Source organism: Haliotis rufescens, unplaced genomic scaffold (assembly GCF_023055435.1).
Source record: "Haliotis rufescens isolate VD_foot unplaced genomic scaffold, xgHalRufe1.0.p SCAF_18, whole genome shotgun sequence".
In the NCBI taxonomy this organism is placed as follows: domain Eukaryota; kingdom Metazoa; phylum Mollusca; class Gastropoda; order Lepetellida; family Haliotidae; genus Haliotis; species Haliotis rufescens.
Window position 1 is genome coordinate 18,681,210 of NW_025963868.1, and position 16,979 is coordinate 18,698,188.

At 39.9% G+C, this 16,979-nt stretch overlaps 1 protein-coding gene across 2 annotated transcripts; it reads right to left on the reverse strand.

Moving 5' to 3' along the window:
- Positions 1–289: 289 nt before the first annotated feature.
- On the reverse strand, positions 290–16,815 carry LOC124124926 (gamma-secretase subunit pen-2-like). Of its 2 annotated transcripts, none has more exons than XM_046488219.2 (4): positions 16,665–16,815; positions 5,466–5,542; positions 2,175–2,279; positions 290–1,577 (listed from the first exon to the last, which is right to left on the reverse strand). In XM_046488219.2, exons 2-4 carry the CDS (start codon positions 5,524–5,526, stop codon positions 1,438–1,440), a joined length of 306 nt encoding a protein of 101 aa, XP_046344175.1. In that variant the 5' UTR covers positions 5,527–5,542; positions 16,665–16,815; the 3' UTR covers positions 290–1,437. The 2 variants fall into 2 exon arrangements, with proteins under 2 accessions (XP_046344175.1, XP_048254263.1); XM_048398306.1 differs by lacking the exon at positions 16,665–16,815 and adding an exon at positions 9,663–9,684.
- Between the last annotated feature and the right edge of the window lie 164 nt (positions 16,816–16,979).

Genomic DNA, 16,979 nt, shown 5'->3' on the forward strand with positions numbered 1-16,979 from the left:
ATCACCGGTCGATTCCAAGAAAACGTGTGTACAGCTGATTGCTGTTTCCGGCATAGTTTACGAGAAAATACACAAGGTAATCTTAATCCCTAGATATAAAACAATGCCTAGCAGAACAATAAATACTATATAAACAGTAAATAAACATGACTGGTGATTTTTTATCTCAAATTTCGAATTTGTACTGACGAAGTTTCTCAGCACCCGTTCGTTTGCCGGACTTCCCTGAAAGGGTACGGTGTAAATTTTTTCTGCGCATAATATTCAAATTTCTTTTTTTCCAAAATATTGAACCCGCTAGAGGGGGTGCGCATTATACATGGGTGCGCACTATACTCAAGAAAATACGGTAGTTAGTTTTGTCATTAATTGGTACACACTGGAAAGATCTCTTCTCTATATGTTTCTATGGTTCGTGGTTCTTTCGGTGGTGAGAATATGTAAATCTGTATCGTAATTTTAGAAGTAAATTGTCAATATGAGGCTACATTATTCCGTGTGTGATCAGGCAAACATGAGTCAGCTGGCAACAATATGGAACACTAAGAATTGTATTGTGATGTCGAAAAATTTCAAAACTAAATACCCGCTGTAGGCAATTGCTTAGCATTCAAAAATAGTTCACCCATTCCCTCTGTGTCTGGAGTTCGCAAGGATTCATCATACCCAAAAAAGGTCAAATTCAACCAATGATATTTATACCTGGGTAATAATTTGCATAAAGTTAAATGCAAGAAATGATAGGACAAGTATTAAACTATCTCTGTTCGTGACTCTCATTGATAAAATGGTCTTTCAACATTATATTTGAGTATGGTGGTACCTAAACATAGCAATATTATTGCAATTGCTACTGTATGTAATATTTTATATATACACACACTAATTATTATTTTATGGTAATAACAGAGAATATCTTGCCTTCCAAACTTTGTGATAACAGCATTAGGTCCACTCAGGGGGAAATAGCCCATCCCCAAATGTTGGATAAATGAATCAGATAGGCCTCAGGGGCCTATACTTGTGACTCTAAACTACAACAGTCTAACTCGTGAGACACAATGTGGTGAAGACATTAATAATCAAACTATATACGTTGGTAACCTCTTGAAAATGTTCAGTTCAAACTATTGTGCTTTAAAAGACACATGTGGCCAAGTAATATACCAGGATACAAAGTTCACAGGCCAAACATTGCTCTTGTCGATATGGTCACATATATATACATATATATAACTCTCAGTGTATCATTCCTCACATTCATTCCTTAGATGATAGATCTATATACAGTTGCGTCAATCGCTTCATGATGTCTGACATGGAACATCTACAGGAATTGACTGTCCCACTCATCACATCAGGAGCAAGTCTTCTCCACTGTACCTGCAGCAACCTTCAGTGTATCCACCACCACAGCGTATCCTGCAACAGGGCCTACTACGGCTCCCCTTTCGGGATGATGAAGGACATGTAATCAGCCGTTGCTCCCCATGATGCCCGGTTCAACTGAAAGATGACTACCCACGTGATGAGGGCGGCCGTCCATATTACCGTCCCTATCAGGGACCGGATCACATCTGGAACATATGACACAACACAATCATTCAGTTATATTTGTAACTGTCATACTTGTTGATTTGATGCCTGTAAACACTGTAAGAAAAATAATCTAATCTCGTAACATTATACCCCTAAGCTCGTGGTCAACTGATACACTCTTGCCATGATTTGTTTAGAATAAATGCCACAGCTCTTGTTAAATCTCTCCAGCCAGCCGGTATTGGCACTAAAGTCATAATGTCCCAGCTTCTCAGCAAAGACAGAATATATCCATTTCAAAGGCCACAGACTAATCACTGTTTTACTATTGTCAATTGAGGGTGTATTCCAGTTGCCTTCAATTGTTTAGGACTGCTTTGAACAGACACATCAATGATCGGCTGATTGGTGATACGTGAGCAGCTCAGGGATTGACAGTTTGTCCTAAACATAAACATTGTCACTGTACAGGGTACACACTGGACCACAACATGAGTTTGCTATCCGTCAGTTCATTATAAGTGTGTTCATTATTAGTGTTCAAGGTGGGTGTTTATGGGTGTAAGAAACAGGCACTGAATTTATGAACAATCTGAATGACATCTTACTAAATGACACTGTCAAATTACACCTACATGTTCTGATTTGCTTCTGTTCCTCATATGGGGGCTTCCTGAAGGCTTCGTTGAAGAACCAAAAGAAGTTGATGAACCAGAGAAATGGCAGCAATGCAAAACCTCCTGAAGAAAACAACACATTGCACACCATGATCTGGGTGAAAGACCACATGTACCTGCATTTCAATGTTCATGTTGACATTTTCTACTTGTATATTCTACTGCAGTATATTTTAGTAAAATAAGCAGAAATATATACAAATACAGTACTTTCCAACTTACCAAGGATTATGAACGTGATAGTTCAATACGGTTTGAAATCATTGACATATTGCTTAGTGACAGATGAATCTGCACACAAAAAGTAAGTCAAGGTTCCATGTATTTTCCATGTATTCCAGTTTCTACCCTTGCCAAACTAGGCTACGATTTTGAAGTAATATTTTGGTTCGACTATTAGTCTTGCATAGGCCCAACAAACTAGCTTAATGAAATCAACATCCGGTTCGTAAACAATACGGCGACTGCAGTGCAGATGTTGTCTGACTGCAGGACCTGCAAGGCTATGTCCGTGTACCATCAACTGGGCATCGACATATCTCCAAATCTTTTAATGTTATTAATCAAGGTGCTCATGAAATTTGATGCACTTTACGAGGTAAGACCTTGATCAGAGTCTATCCTTGCTCCACACTCGTAGTCCCACATCAAGTGTCAGAACTCACTATGGTAGTCCTTTGTACACAAGTATAGTCTACCCTTGCTCCACACTCCTAGTCCCACATCAAGTGTCAGAACTCACCATGGTAGTCCTTTGTACACAAGTATAGTCTACCCTTGCTCCACACTCCTAGTTCCACATCAAGTGTCAGAACTCACCATGGTAGTCCTTTGTACACAAGTATAGTCTACCCTTGCTCCACACTCCTACTCCTAGTCCCACATCAAGTGTCAGAACTCACCATGGTAGTCCTTTGTACACAAGTATAGTCTACCCTTGCTCCACACTCCTAGTCCCACATCAAGTGTCAGAACTCACCATGGTAGTCCTTTGTACACAAGTATAGTCTACCCTTGCTCCACACTCCTAGTCCAACATCAAGTGTCAGAACTCACCATGGTAGTCCTTTGTACACAAGTATAGTCTACCCTTGCTCCACACTCCTACTCCTAGTTCCACATAAAGTGTCAGAACTCACCATGGTAGTCCTTTGTACACAAGTATAGTCTACCCTTGCTCCACACTCCTACTCCTAGTCCCACATCAAGTGTCAGAACTCACCATGGTAGTCCTTTGTACACAAGTATAGTCTACCCTTGCTCCACACTCCTACTCCTAGTCCCACATCAAGTGTCAGAACTCACCATGGTAGTCCTTTGTACACAAGTATAGTCTACCCTTGCTCCACACTCCTAGTCCCACATCAAGTGTCAGAACTCACCATGGTAGTCCTTTGTACACAAGTATAGTCTACCCTTGCTCCACACTCCTAGTCCCACATCAAGTGTCAGAACTCACCATGGTAGTCCTTTGTACACAAGTATAGTCTACCCTTGCTCCACACTCCTAGTTCCACATCAAGTGTCAGAACTCACCATGGTAGTCCTTTGTACACAAGTATAGTCTACCCTTGCTCCACACTCCTACTCCTAGTCCCACATCAAGTGTCAGAACTCACCATGGTAGTCCTTTGTACACAAGTATAGTCTACCCTTGCTCCACACTCCTAGTTCCACATCAAGTGTCAGAACTCACCATGGTAGTCCTTTGTACACAAGTATAGTCTACCCTTGCTCCACACTCCTAGTCCAACATCAAGTGTCAGAACTCACCATGGTAGTCCTTTGTACACAAGTATAGTCTACCCTTGCTCCACACTCCTAGTTCCACATCAAGTGTCAGAACTCACCATGGTAGTCCTTTGTACACAAGTATAGTCTACCCTTGCTCCACACTCCTAGTCCCACATCAAGTGTCAGAACTCACCATGGTAGTCCTTTGTACACAAGTATAGTCTACCCTTGCTCCACACTCCTAGTCCCACATCAAGTGTCAGAACTCACCATGTAATATTTGGGAGCACCTTAAGAATACAGTGCCACAACTTCTTGTGAGAACGATCTCTGCCGTAGGTACCGTGTCTCAAAGACAAGCAACTAGTTTTTGTGAGAATCTGTCAGAGGCGAATGTTTGGATTGTTAGCTGGACAGCTATGCCTTTTCGGTACTGAATGAAAAAGGGTCGAATAGGTGACAGACACTTACGAAGGTTACGGGTAGGCATGGTGTCTTGTGACTGTAGTCAATGGACACTTAAAAGTGATCCCGATGCTATTTGGCACACTCGTCCAAAATCTTCAAGAAACCGAGTGGTAATGCATGGTATTTAATCATTTGTAGGGTGATTTCTGTGACAGATAAGTTTGGTAGCGAACACTGTAAGGATCATGTGGATAATTGTTAGGAATGAGGAAGGCAGAAGCATGGCTCGTGACGACACAAGGGTGAGCTCACATTTGAATCAGTACTGAAAAAATGTAACGGGTGAAAGTTCCAGGACAGTTTCCAGTAGACAAAATATTCGACACTAAACCATTTCACCCTGCTTTCTCGGCTTTTTGTGTGACGAATATTAGGAGTCGCTATAGAATCTATACTAGCCACTAAATGGATACCTAATCCTAATGATCATAAAACTCGGGTTGATAAACCGTAAAGGGAATCCAAGGGCTAAGAATAGAGTTCGGGTAATCTAATAGCCACTAAATGGGTACCTAACCCTAATGGATCGTAAAGGGGCGATTGATCTTAAATGGGAGACTGGAGACATTTGGATGTGTTCAGTGCCAATATAACATACCTAATAAACTGTATTCCTGTGCATGATAATGAAAATTAATGAATCAGAAAAAAATAATATATGTATATTAGTTCCCATTTATAATCATTTTAGCCAATTGAATTACAAAAAAAATGAAATAAAGAATATAAAAGTGCTTTCATAAACTAGCGCTTGCTGTAAAATGCACCGCGGCAGGCTATATTTAGTAAACAAATATAAAAACTCAACATTGCTGGGCTTCTTCAATGACATAGATCACTGGGAGGAGCTTATGCACACTTGATGACCCCTGACGTCACAGGGCATTGTGTCGCCAGTGTGACACTGACAGGCAACAAAATACTATAAATTACGTAATAGGGTATTGTGACATGTTCGAAAGGTTTGTGGTACTGTATTCTAAAGGTAGGCTGTACTTTGTACACAATTCTAGTCTACCCCTCTCACTATCAAGTGTCAGAACTCACCATGGTAGTACTTTCTACACAAGTCTAGTTTATCCTCATTCTTCACTCTCCGCAAATCCATAGTGGGAACTTCCAACCTGTGACACAAAATACATTGTATAACATTATGTTATGACATGCTGAGGAAAAAGTATCAATCTTGTTAAAATCCCTGATCTAAAAAAACAGGCATCATTATTTCCAAAACAGAGAAAAGGAAAGGTCAAATCACGTTTTTGACAATGCACAATTGATCTCAGCTGGGTTGACATTGGGGGTTTTTCTTTCCAAAGATTGCCTAAGGCTAGCAAAACTGACTTCACAGCATACATCCCAACACTTTGATATGATACAACAATCTTTCACTGATGTGTGAGGTCCCTGAGAAACTTGTGATACCTCCATGGATTGTCAGGGTGGTTTGAAAAGAGAGGCTGTGAGATATGATGCTGAAAACATGACTGATCAAGCTGATGTTCTTCTGTGTGCAATTCTGACATGAAACCAAGGCTTCATTATTCATATCAGAAACAATTTTCTTTGGCTTTCAAGCAATACTAACATATGTTAAATAAATCCAAAGAGATGCATTACAATAAATTGACTGTAAGAAAGATGAGGTTCCAAGATTATTGCACTATCGTATGCATGCGTATGTGTGTGTATGTGGCTACTTGTACTAGTCCGGATTAATGTCAATTTTATAGTGCTAGCCTGTAGTGGGCGACACACCAATGTATCAGTGGATTGCGTGTTTTTACTTCTCAATACAAGTATCGAACACAGTCGCACATAAATAATATTGATTCTTACCTCAAACGTTGGCTTTAATAACTGTTGCATCAAACAGTAACAAGGGCAAAAGTGAGCATGGCTCACTAATACCCCCGACCCGCCTAGTGTGTCACTAGTTTCAAATTAAATAGCTTAAAAATAGTGCCATGCGTGGCCCTGTAGCCCACCTGGAAATACCAAGTTTCAGTGAAATAACTGAAAACATGGAAAAAGTGAAAAAGTAAGCAGAGCTTACTAATACTTCCAACTTCAACCTTTTCAGTGTCAACTCTGCTTTAGTCATGCAAGCTATTTTCACAGTACTAATATAACCGCTCAACTTGCCCTGTGTGAGATGCCTGATGGAAGTCACTCTGTATCATTAGAAAATGGATAGGGTTAGGGTTTGAAAAATTCATAAAAAAATGGAATAATAATAAAAACAATTTTTTCTTTTGACTGCATCCCTCCATATGACACAGATTATATGTACTAAGTTTGAGATGAATCCACTGAATAGTTTAAGAGAAATCGCACGGACAAAGTTCTGACGGACAGACGGAACCTTAGTATAGCTATATACTTGGTATAATTAGTAGTGAAGACGTAAATATTTTCATCAATTGTGCCATACTTGACACTGCCAACTTTAAATTGTCAGTGTAAGATGGCTTACGCACCACAGATAAGAGCACATGGAAGTATCGTGATACGTATTGGATTGTGAGCAAGGTATCGTGATACGTATCAGATCACACAGTTGCTGTTACTGTAGCGTCCCAGCTCTAGTGCTACCCCACTGGGATACCATGCCTTCCACAGTTCAACAGGAATACCCCACTCAGACACAGTATACTGACTCCAAGATGACCAGTCCTTGCTTTAGCCCCTCAATGCCAAGCACCAGGCAGGGTAACAACAAGTATCATCTTTTGACGTTGTTCGGCGAGATGCGGTCCACTTAAAACCTTTTAATTTCATACAAAGCATAAGTGATTTCAGCATTCTTTTGAATGGTGTAGGGAATGTAGTAATGATTCTAATTACTGACACCTTCAGTCTTTCAAAAACATCATAAATTGAGTTTCTACATATTTTTTCATGGGTAGTTTATTTCCTGTAAAAAGGTGCTTCTCACCAACAAGAACATTACATGATATTGGAATACTGACACAACACAGTGTAATTGTACAGTAGCCCTGGTTGGTAGCAAGCCAGAGAAGAATGGTTAGACTGAGAATCATACGCCATAGAGCTGTGTCCCATGCCGAAGTAGGCCTCCATTCCTCTATGTTCGATTCCTCCAAAATGATAGAACTACCAATGGCACACCAGGTACTGGAAAGACAGTACGACCGGTGTAGATAACGTCCATGGTACAGCAGTCTCGGTCAACATCCACCTAAACCATAAGACCAAAGGAACCAGGTTGTAAATCCAATTGTCACCCTGATTCTGGAAAAAAAGGGTGGAGGCTGATGCTGAAACCCACAAGGCATAGCCCCATCCCCATTGATGTTGTTGACCACCAGATCCCAAGGGTTAAACTGTGCGCTAGTCCCAAGATAAAAACTGACCCCAAGCGGTGCACCTGTCATCTCATTTGCATATAGAAAACTATGGTTATATTGAACTCAAAGGGACCACTAATTTTAGTTTGTTATAACAACTGGTTGTTATAAGCATATATACAGCAAATAGCTGGGACCAAAAAATAAGTTTGTTATATCCATCAGTACCTTATAAGTGTGTGCGTTATAAATGAAGTTTACTGTATATCCCAGTATATCTGATCAACACAGCATAGAACAGACCAGCAGAGAACTGGTTGTAGTGAGGTGAGGTGAAATGAGGTTCAAAGTTGCATCCAAGATTATTATACTTCTATAGTGACGTGCATGCACACGTGTGTAAGTGCGCGTGCGTGCGTGCGTGCGTGCGTGTGCTACTCTGAACTGATGCCGATTTAATAGTGATAGCCCACTGAGATACCATGCTTCAGTTTAACATGAAGACCCCATCCAGACACAGTATACTGACTCCAAGCCACCCAGTTCTTGTTTTACCCCCTAAATGCCGAGTGCCAGACAGGGTAACAACAAGTACCATCTTTTAACATCTTTTGGTATGATGCAACCATAGATCAAACCCCAGACCTTTCACTCTCCGGGCAGACGCTCTACCACTAGACCACGGAGGTGGTCGGAAAACAGGTTGAAAAACCATACGAGGGTTCATTGACAAATTCTGGGCCTTACATAAAAGGAATTGTGTGATAGTGAAATCTTTTGTTGTGGACATTACATGATGTCAGAGATGTCATTGACAACTGAACAAATTGTTTTGTTGTAACAAGTCAATAAAATAAGCACAGGTATGTGACCTTTGGGAAATGGACAAACATGATGAACATGCCATGAACAAGTACTTGCAGAATAAGGGCTTATCACCATAAATCATTCATGAAGACAAAAGGGAAGAATGCCCCTTCCCTTGCCACTGTCAAGAGGTCGGCAGCAGCGTTTAAGTGTGGCAGGCAGACCTTGTAAGACGACCCCCGTCTGGAAGGCCTGTGACATCCGCAACACCAGAAATGATACAGAGAATCCACGATATGATGACTGACCAGGGAATAGCTGAGTGTCATATTGCCAGTTCTGTAGGTAATTCCCAGGTGAGAGTACATTCCATCATTATAGAAACTTTGTACCAGTTTCAGATAGGATAGGTTCCAAAGCTTCTGACATCTGGTCAAATACGAACCAGGCACAACATGTCTCAAGATAATCTGGCTCTGTCTGAAGATCATCCACAAAGGTTCTTATAATGATTTCAGGCTATGGATGAAACCTGGAGTCTATACAACAATGAAAACAGTGGAAGCATTTGACATCACAACAACCAAGATACTGCCTGGTTTGGGTTATCAATCCTGTATTCATCGCCAGTTTCAAACAATGATAGAAATCAAGTAAATCACAACTGTATGATAAGGAAAATAAATAAGATGACAGAAATAATGGTCCACAGAGATTAACTGACCTTCCTTGAACGTGTGAAAATCAGGAATGACACCCTTCTCACGTATGTACCGCTACTGCGTGAGGTATGTGCAAACCATTGGGTGTGTTTTGGTGTTCAGTTTTACAGATATAAATGTTCTTGCATAGCATGTTTGTCGTCAACACTTATCTTTGTGCTAATACTTGGTATTAACATATATATTCATGACCCCCTACTTGTTTTTTAAGAGTATATATCAGCTATATTGATATTGATTTTGTCTCATCATAATGAGAGGTGTAATTAAAGCTGCACACACCTGGCCTGTCAATGGGTTCGTGTTCGTACTGTACACCTGTCAGAACAGTTCATTCAGCATTGTATGTCATGATGAAAAGAGTAAAATAGTGTGACCACTACAATTTGACAAAAAATTCATACTTTGGGAATAGGTTTCAAACATTCAATTAATTCTGGAGTTTTAATGCTGATCTGCAGGAACTGTGTTGAGAACTGTGTTGAGAACTGTGTACCACAGCTGTTCATTCATGGAAACTCTGCAAAAGTACAAAGACAATCAGGTGTTTGAAAACAGGTGACGCCACACAAGGGCACATGGCGCAGCTCAAACTTACAGACCAGGCAATGGAGATCACACCTTGTATCAAGGAACTTTATTTAGATGCCGAATTCTATGGATGAAGACATCTCCTACTGGTACGAACACAAATTTGATTCACTCATACCTTAAAATTTCAGCAATGTCGTCAGATGTCTAAACCTTTCAAAAATAGGGAAAACGATCAATGCCAATCATAAATATACTTTGTACTTGATATACATGATGACAACTATGTCTTACTATAGAGTGAAGTCTCAGAGAGGAACAGTGCGTACACAGATAGGTGCAGAAGAAAATGGCCCCAGCAATTTGGAGAAAATGGCCCCAATTTTTTTAGAAAATGGAACTGAAAATGGACCCAAATAAAACTTATTGTTTGTTTTTGAATTAGCAGTAGTAACCATTGTCACTAAAAAGCCAGATATGCCAGAGAGGGTCACCTCCAACTTCCTTAGAAACAACACTAGTCAATTTCACACTATAACTGAAGATTACACCATTTACCTACATCAGTGAAGGAATGCATATGATTTCCACCTCGAAGATGTGTGACACATACCGGTACTGGAGAATTGGTCCCATGTATTAATTGTTATTTAGGTTTTTGTTTACAGTAACCATACTTAAGGAGAGCTTTGGGAGAAGTGAGGATTACTGAGGATAATGGCTTGAACCAAATTTATTTAATAAAGAAATTGGTGTAAAACAAGTGTATTATGAAGATCTCTCCCATACAAATGAACAATTAAGAATTGACTTTCACTTTGTGTGAGTTCATTGGAGTATGAGACTTTAGAGAGTGACTTGTAGAGTTTGGCCCTCGCGAGTCAGGATGTAGGCCGAGATCTATACACAATTTTGTTTAGTACTTGTGACTTCGTGTTTAAACTGACGGCCATACAACACCCAGCTGTATCGTGGAATAAAATAGTTCCCCAAAAAGAGAGGTGACGTGAGCGTATGTATGCACAACTTGCTCTACAGAAACATCTCACACAACACATGTAATGAAAATAATATCACCAGTAGAAGAGAAAGGTCTGTTAAGAGCTACCTCCGTATGTCAGTCACAATGTTCACTTGGATGGGTCGTACCAAGGATATTTGTGAACGATCATGCAGTCAACCTCTCTGACATTTCTCAATGTATACTAAAATGCTGAGTTCATGATTAAAGGGTCCAAATTCCCAGGAATGTGGAAGTAGTCCATCAGTGTTTACATCATTTCAAGAACACGGTCTCGTAAAAAAAACCGTATGAATGTCAAATGTGTCGTTCATACACTTATGAATTTCAATTTCATGTGACTGACCTCTCATCCAATGGAAACGCTGTATATCGTGTTAACTTCAGATTAAATAATTCTTCATATATAGATAGATATGCTAGTGTTTTTTTAATATACATGTTGTGAAAAAGACAAATTTGGTGATATTGTCAATGATTCCTTAAAGATGTATACTGGTTAAAGACAAGTTATTGCTAAGGAGCACATCGCCAACACCCCCTCATAGTGAGCGAATCATCGCATCTCGTTTTCACTAGAAGAGATAATTATTTATCAAAAAAAAGATAAACAAAACTGACTCTTGTTCGGAACATTAAAAAAACACCATATAAGCACCTTGCTCAGAGACAACTTTAGACAAGTATTTGTCACAGAGTGACGAAATATCCCCCGCCATATACACCATAGTACCAAATATGAAGACAATCCAGCGATTAGTTCTTGAGATATTGTGGCAACACCGTTTTCCAACTCCAAAAACAGATTTGCCTGCTGTGACCTTGAAAATGGGGTCAAGGTCACCAAATCTGACAGGTGTATGTGGTGTCTGTATATACACTATAGTTCCAAATATGAAGACAATCCAGCTATTAGTTCTTGAGATATCGCGGCAACACCGTTTTCTAACTCCAAAAGCAGATTTGCCTGCTGTGACCTTGAAAATGGGGTCAAGGTCACCAAAACCGACTGGTGTCTGCGGTGTCTGTATATACACCATAGTTCCAAATATGAAGACAATCGAGAGGTTTAGTTCTTGAGATATCGCGGCAACACCGTTTTCCAACTCTAAAAGCAGATTTGCCTGCTGTGACCTTGAAAATGGGATCAAGGTCACCAAAACCGACTGGTGTCTGCGGAGTCTGTATATACACTATAGTTCCAAATATGAAGACAATCCAGTGTTTAGTTCTTGAGATATCGCGGCAAAACCGTTTTCCAACTCCAAAAGCAGATTTGCCTGCTGTGACCTTGAAAATGGGGTCAAGGTCACCAAAACCGACTGGTGTCTGCGGTGTCTGTATATACACCATAGTTCCAAATATGAAGACAATCCAGTGTTTAGTTCTTGAGATATCGCGGCAACACCGTTTTCGAGATCTAAAAGCAGATTTGTCTGCTGTGACCTTGAAAATGGGATCAAGGTCACCAAAACCGACTGGTGTCTGCGGAGTCTGTATATACACCATAGTTCCAAATATGAAGACAATCCAGTGTTTAGTTCTTGAGATATCGCGGCAACAAACAGGTGGGACGTACGGACGGACATACGGACGGATGTACGGACGGACGTACGGACGGTCGTGAATACTATATCCCCCGCTTCGCGCTTTCGCGCGGCGGGGGATAAAAAGACATGCAGGTGGTGTCATGTGACTAATTCATGCGTAAACCAAAATCCAACCACACAATAATGCACAAATAGTTCTATCATGATAATTCTCGCGATATGTAACGAGAAATTACATTACCTGCAGCTTTGATCTTCTGGCAACACCGCTTTAGTTCGCTTGGACCGGAAAATGCTTCGTGTCATGTTACCAAACGTAAATTATAGCTCATATTCAGCAAACAACTGCGTTTTAACCCTAGATCATTAATGTAACTTTATAAGCTCAATGTCAATTGTAATAAATTCACATGTAAATTGACGGCACACCTATTGTCTGCTTGTTTACTTTCCTGGTGTAAATGTTACGTGACCAGACACGTGATGTCCACGTAAAACTTTAAAACTATGGAAACAAACAAGTAAGGGTAATTTCTTATTGAAAACTAAATGCTTTTTGAGAACTTCTGTCTCTGTAGTTTTGACGATATTAAAAATAAAGCTTCATTTTTACAGGTTTGGACCAATGGTGAACCAACCAGAAGAGGCCAATATAGGCAATATTTGTCTGCTGCCCTAGACAAGGCACATGATGCTGTTTTGGATGGAATTGCAATTAGGAAAGCTGCCACTACCTTTGCTGTTCCGTTTGCTACACTTCATGACAGGATTAGTGTGAAAATTTCTATTGAATGCATAACCACTGGTAGAGAACCACTATTGTACATAGAAGAAGAACAGTGACTTGTTTCAAATACTGATGCCATGGTATGGCTATACTAGGGCTGAGGTTACTCTTATAGCCACAGATCTAGCAATTCATCTTGGAAAGAAGTCAAAGGATGAACAACCCCTATCACTTCAGTGGTTCTATGGATTTATGAAACGATGACCTGATCTATCAGTGAAGAAGCCACGATCCCTTGAGATACAGAGAGCGAAACCTACCTCAGGGGAGACTGTCACTAATTATTTTAATGACCTTTAATAAGTGGATAAGTACAACCTGAAGACACGCCCTCATCGAATTTATAATGATGATGAAACGGGACTTATGGAGAATCATACCTCACCATCAGTAGTCACCTTGAGTGAGAGTACTCCAGCTGCAGTGACATCAAGATCAAGTACTACAACTGTTATAGGTTGCGGCAATGCGTCTGGTAGTTCTATACCACCGTATCTTGTATTCAAGGGCAAGAGGATGCAGGAAGAACTCCTTTCAGGAAGTACCCCTGGAACAGTAGGCACTGTAAGTGACTCTGGCTGGTCAAACATGGAGATTTTTCAACACTATCTGACAGAGCATTTCCTGAAGCATGCTGTAGCCATGTCTGCAGATAGTGTACTTCTTATTGTGTACGATGGTCATAGATCCCACAGATCTATTCCCCTGATCAAATGGGCACGTCTGCATCGCATTATTTTGTATATACTGCCTGCACACACGTCCCATGTTTTACAGCCAATGGATGTTGGTTGCTTTGGACCTTTAGCTAAAATTTACAACAACCTCCGTCATATGTATATGCGGAAAATGCCACAAGTTCAGTTGGTAAACATTCAGTTTGTGAACTTGGCTGTAGAGCTTATAACCTGTTGCTGACACCAAAAAATTTGCAATCCTCTTTCAGGAAATTCGGAGTCTACCAAATGGACAAGTCTACTACCTCCAATATAAAGTTTGTGCCATCAACAGTTTTTAAGTTGATTGAACAAACGCTGCATCCTGATACTGGTCTTATTGGTTCAAGTGTGCCAGTTGGAGACAAGGTTGTCACTTCACATAACTGAGGGCAATGATGTAGCTGGATTCTTTAAAGACAAGACGACTGTACTTTTCAAGAAAGCTGTGCCTACTAAAAAGAGAAACGTTTTGAGTGCTGTTGTCGGGAGCAAGGCCATCACCGAAGATGTCATTCTGAATAAAATTATTTCCCACCAGACTGTGAAATCGGCACCCAAAAAAGAAAGCAAGCACCTAAACCATGTAAATCTTCGAAAAAAACCTACTGTCACTGCGACGAATGCAAGTACTTCTTGAACTTCACCGTCAACGCGCATCAGGACACTAGTTTTGATTCGTACGATAGTGGTGGGACAAGTGATGGCGAACTCTGCTGCAAATGTAACCAATTTGTACCTGATGAGGTTCGTGCTAGTGTCTCATTGATAATTACAACCTGGGCACAATGTACCCACCCAACATGTCAGCATTGGACACATTCACATTTCTGCACACCAGTTCGTGTTGTGCATCGACATTCTGAGTTTTGGTGCCCCTGTGTTGATGAGCCTGAAGAATAACTCCCTCCATGAACCTTGTAAATAAACTGGATATTTGTGACTTTTCAACGTTTTTTTTCAATATTAAAACATAAAATGAACGTTTCATGGACAAAGATATCATAAAACAACTGTGGACTGTACTAATTCGGATTTTGACACAAGAGACCATCCATACATGTCATCCCGGTTATGCGACATGTCAGCCAATCAAATGATCGAACTTGTGTGAAGTAGCTTTCTGGGTCACTTCTGTTGACAGTGAGAGGGAAGCCATGTGAAGCTGCGAGTGTCAATTTCTGTGGAAATACCTGGATTTTGTAAATGTTTGACATGAATAAACAAGTTTAGAGGTAATATACTTTAAAAATAGATTAGATGAATATTACTAAGAATATTCAGTGACTTTTCGTAAGTGATCGAACTTCCATGACACGAGGATATATATAATGGTATCCTGCAACCTCGGGGTATCGCGGTACTTGTCATGTACGCTGAACAAAACAAAATGCACTCACTAACCTTTATGATTATTCGTGTTCTCTGTATCACATATCATTCATATTATCAAACAATGCATATTTTACTGATAAAAGTTCATTATTTACATTAGTAGCTCCGAGTAAAAGCCGGGTCTCGCACTCTGTTTGACAAGGGAGAGAACTCCATCGTATCGCGGTACAGAGAAAAGTTGTGAATGGAGGTCTGAATTGGACAAAAAGAGGGCATAATTCTACCAACCACTTGGTATGATCATGCCAGACATCAGTGATTTGTCAAGACAAGTGCAAAGACAGCACAAGCAAAATTCTAAATGTGCCATCAGCAATAGGTATTCAATGCATTTTTACCGAAAAGTAAGAGAAAAATATTTTTACAAGTCAACAACAAAATATCAGAAATGATATTTTAAGATTGTTTAAAAAAAATTGGATGACAATAATTTGTCACAAAATGGAAAAATGTTAAAAGTAAACAATAAATATATAAAAAGCACTCCCAGTATGCCCAAAGTATGTATTTATCTTTTGGTTACTAGTGAAGAACGTATTTCTAAGTTTGGCATTATGGCCCTTATGATCTCCCAATAAATTCTGGGCACAGAGCGGGAAAAAATGTGCGGACTACGTAACTTCCGTTACCTCATTAGTCGCCATGAATATGCAGATGATCTAGTTCAGGTCGATATAGAAAGTTTACTTGGGGAACTGCGGGTTATATCGTTGGCCATTGACAGATGGGGGTAAGGCAATATTACAACAGATGCCAGAAATATGTATCAACGCATTAATAACTCCTTACTTACAGCAGATGGAACATTCCGAGGAAATTGAAATTGTTTACGAAGTGAGCATTTCCTGGTTACCGATTTGCATCAATAGACAGCCGCTAAGAGGCGTGTCCCGCGTGAACTATCGGAAATCACAAATGTCGCGATACGATGAATGCTGCGGTACCATGGGGTCCAAGTATACTTATGTGGCTAACTCATTCAGAGTTAGCACCACCACCCGGGCTACACTTGGAATAAAAACAACCTCTTGAAATCTATTATGTGCCTGTGGCCTTACATTACTGAAATAAATCAATGTCTATGTTTGTCTTGTTTACCCAAAATTTGGGTCCATTTTCTCCTAAATTGGTAGCCATTTTCACTAAAATTAGTGACCATTTTCTCCAAATTGTCTGAAGCCATTTTTGAATGTAGAATATATTATGTTCTCCGGCAGTTTCAAGGGTACTTTCACTCTCCTACATGGGGCACAGTCCCTACATTGGGCAGTTGACTGACTAATACTGACTACAATTCAACATGGGAAGCTTGTCATCGAACTTCCGCGTTCAGACAATTCACACAAAATCTGCAGACATCAGTTTTTCTGTCAAATTAATTCAGTACGAAATTTACACATACTTACCAACAGAATGCAAATATTAACTAGAATTGCTCTCTCTCTTCATTAACTTTGCATTGAAAAGACTGATTCACAACTTCCGTCGTATTTACCAAGTGATGTCACCGTAACGTGTGCTAAACGTCACTGTTTTAGCGCCCGGAACCACTTGCGCAATTTATAGAAAGATACAGTTTGACGTGAACTTGAAAATTTTGAGAATAGCAATAAGTATGTTCTCGTTATTTTAATATTCTATTAAAGCCATATATAACGCTATACGTGAGTCATGGGTTTTATTATAGATATAAATAAAAATAATAAACGTCCATTGGACGA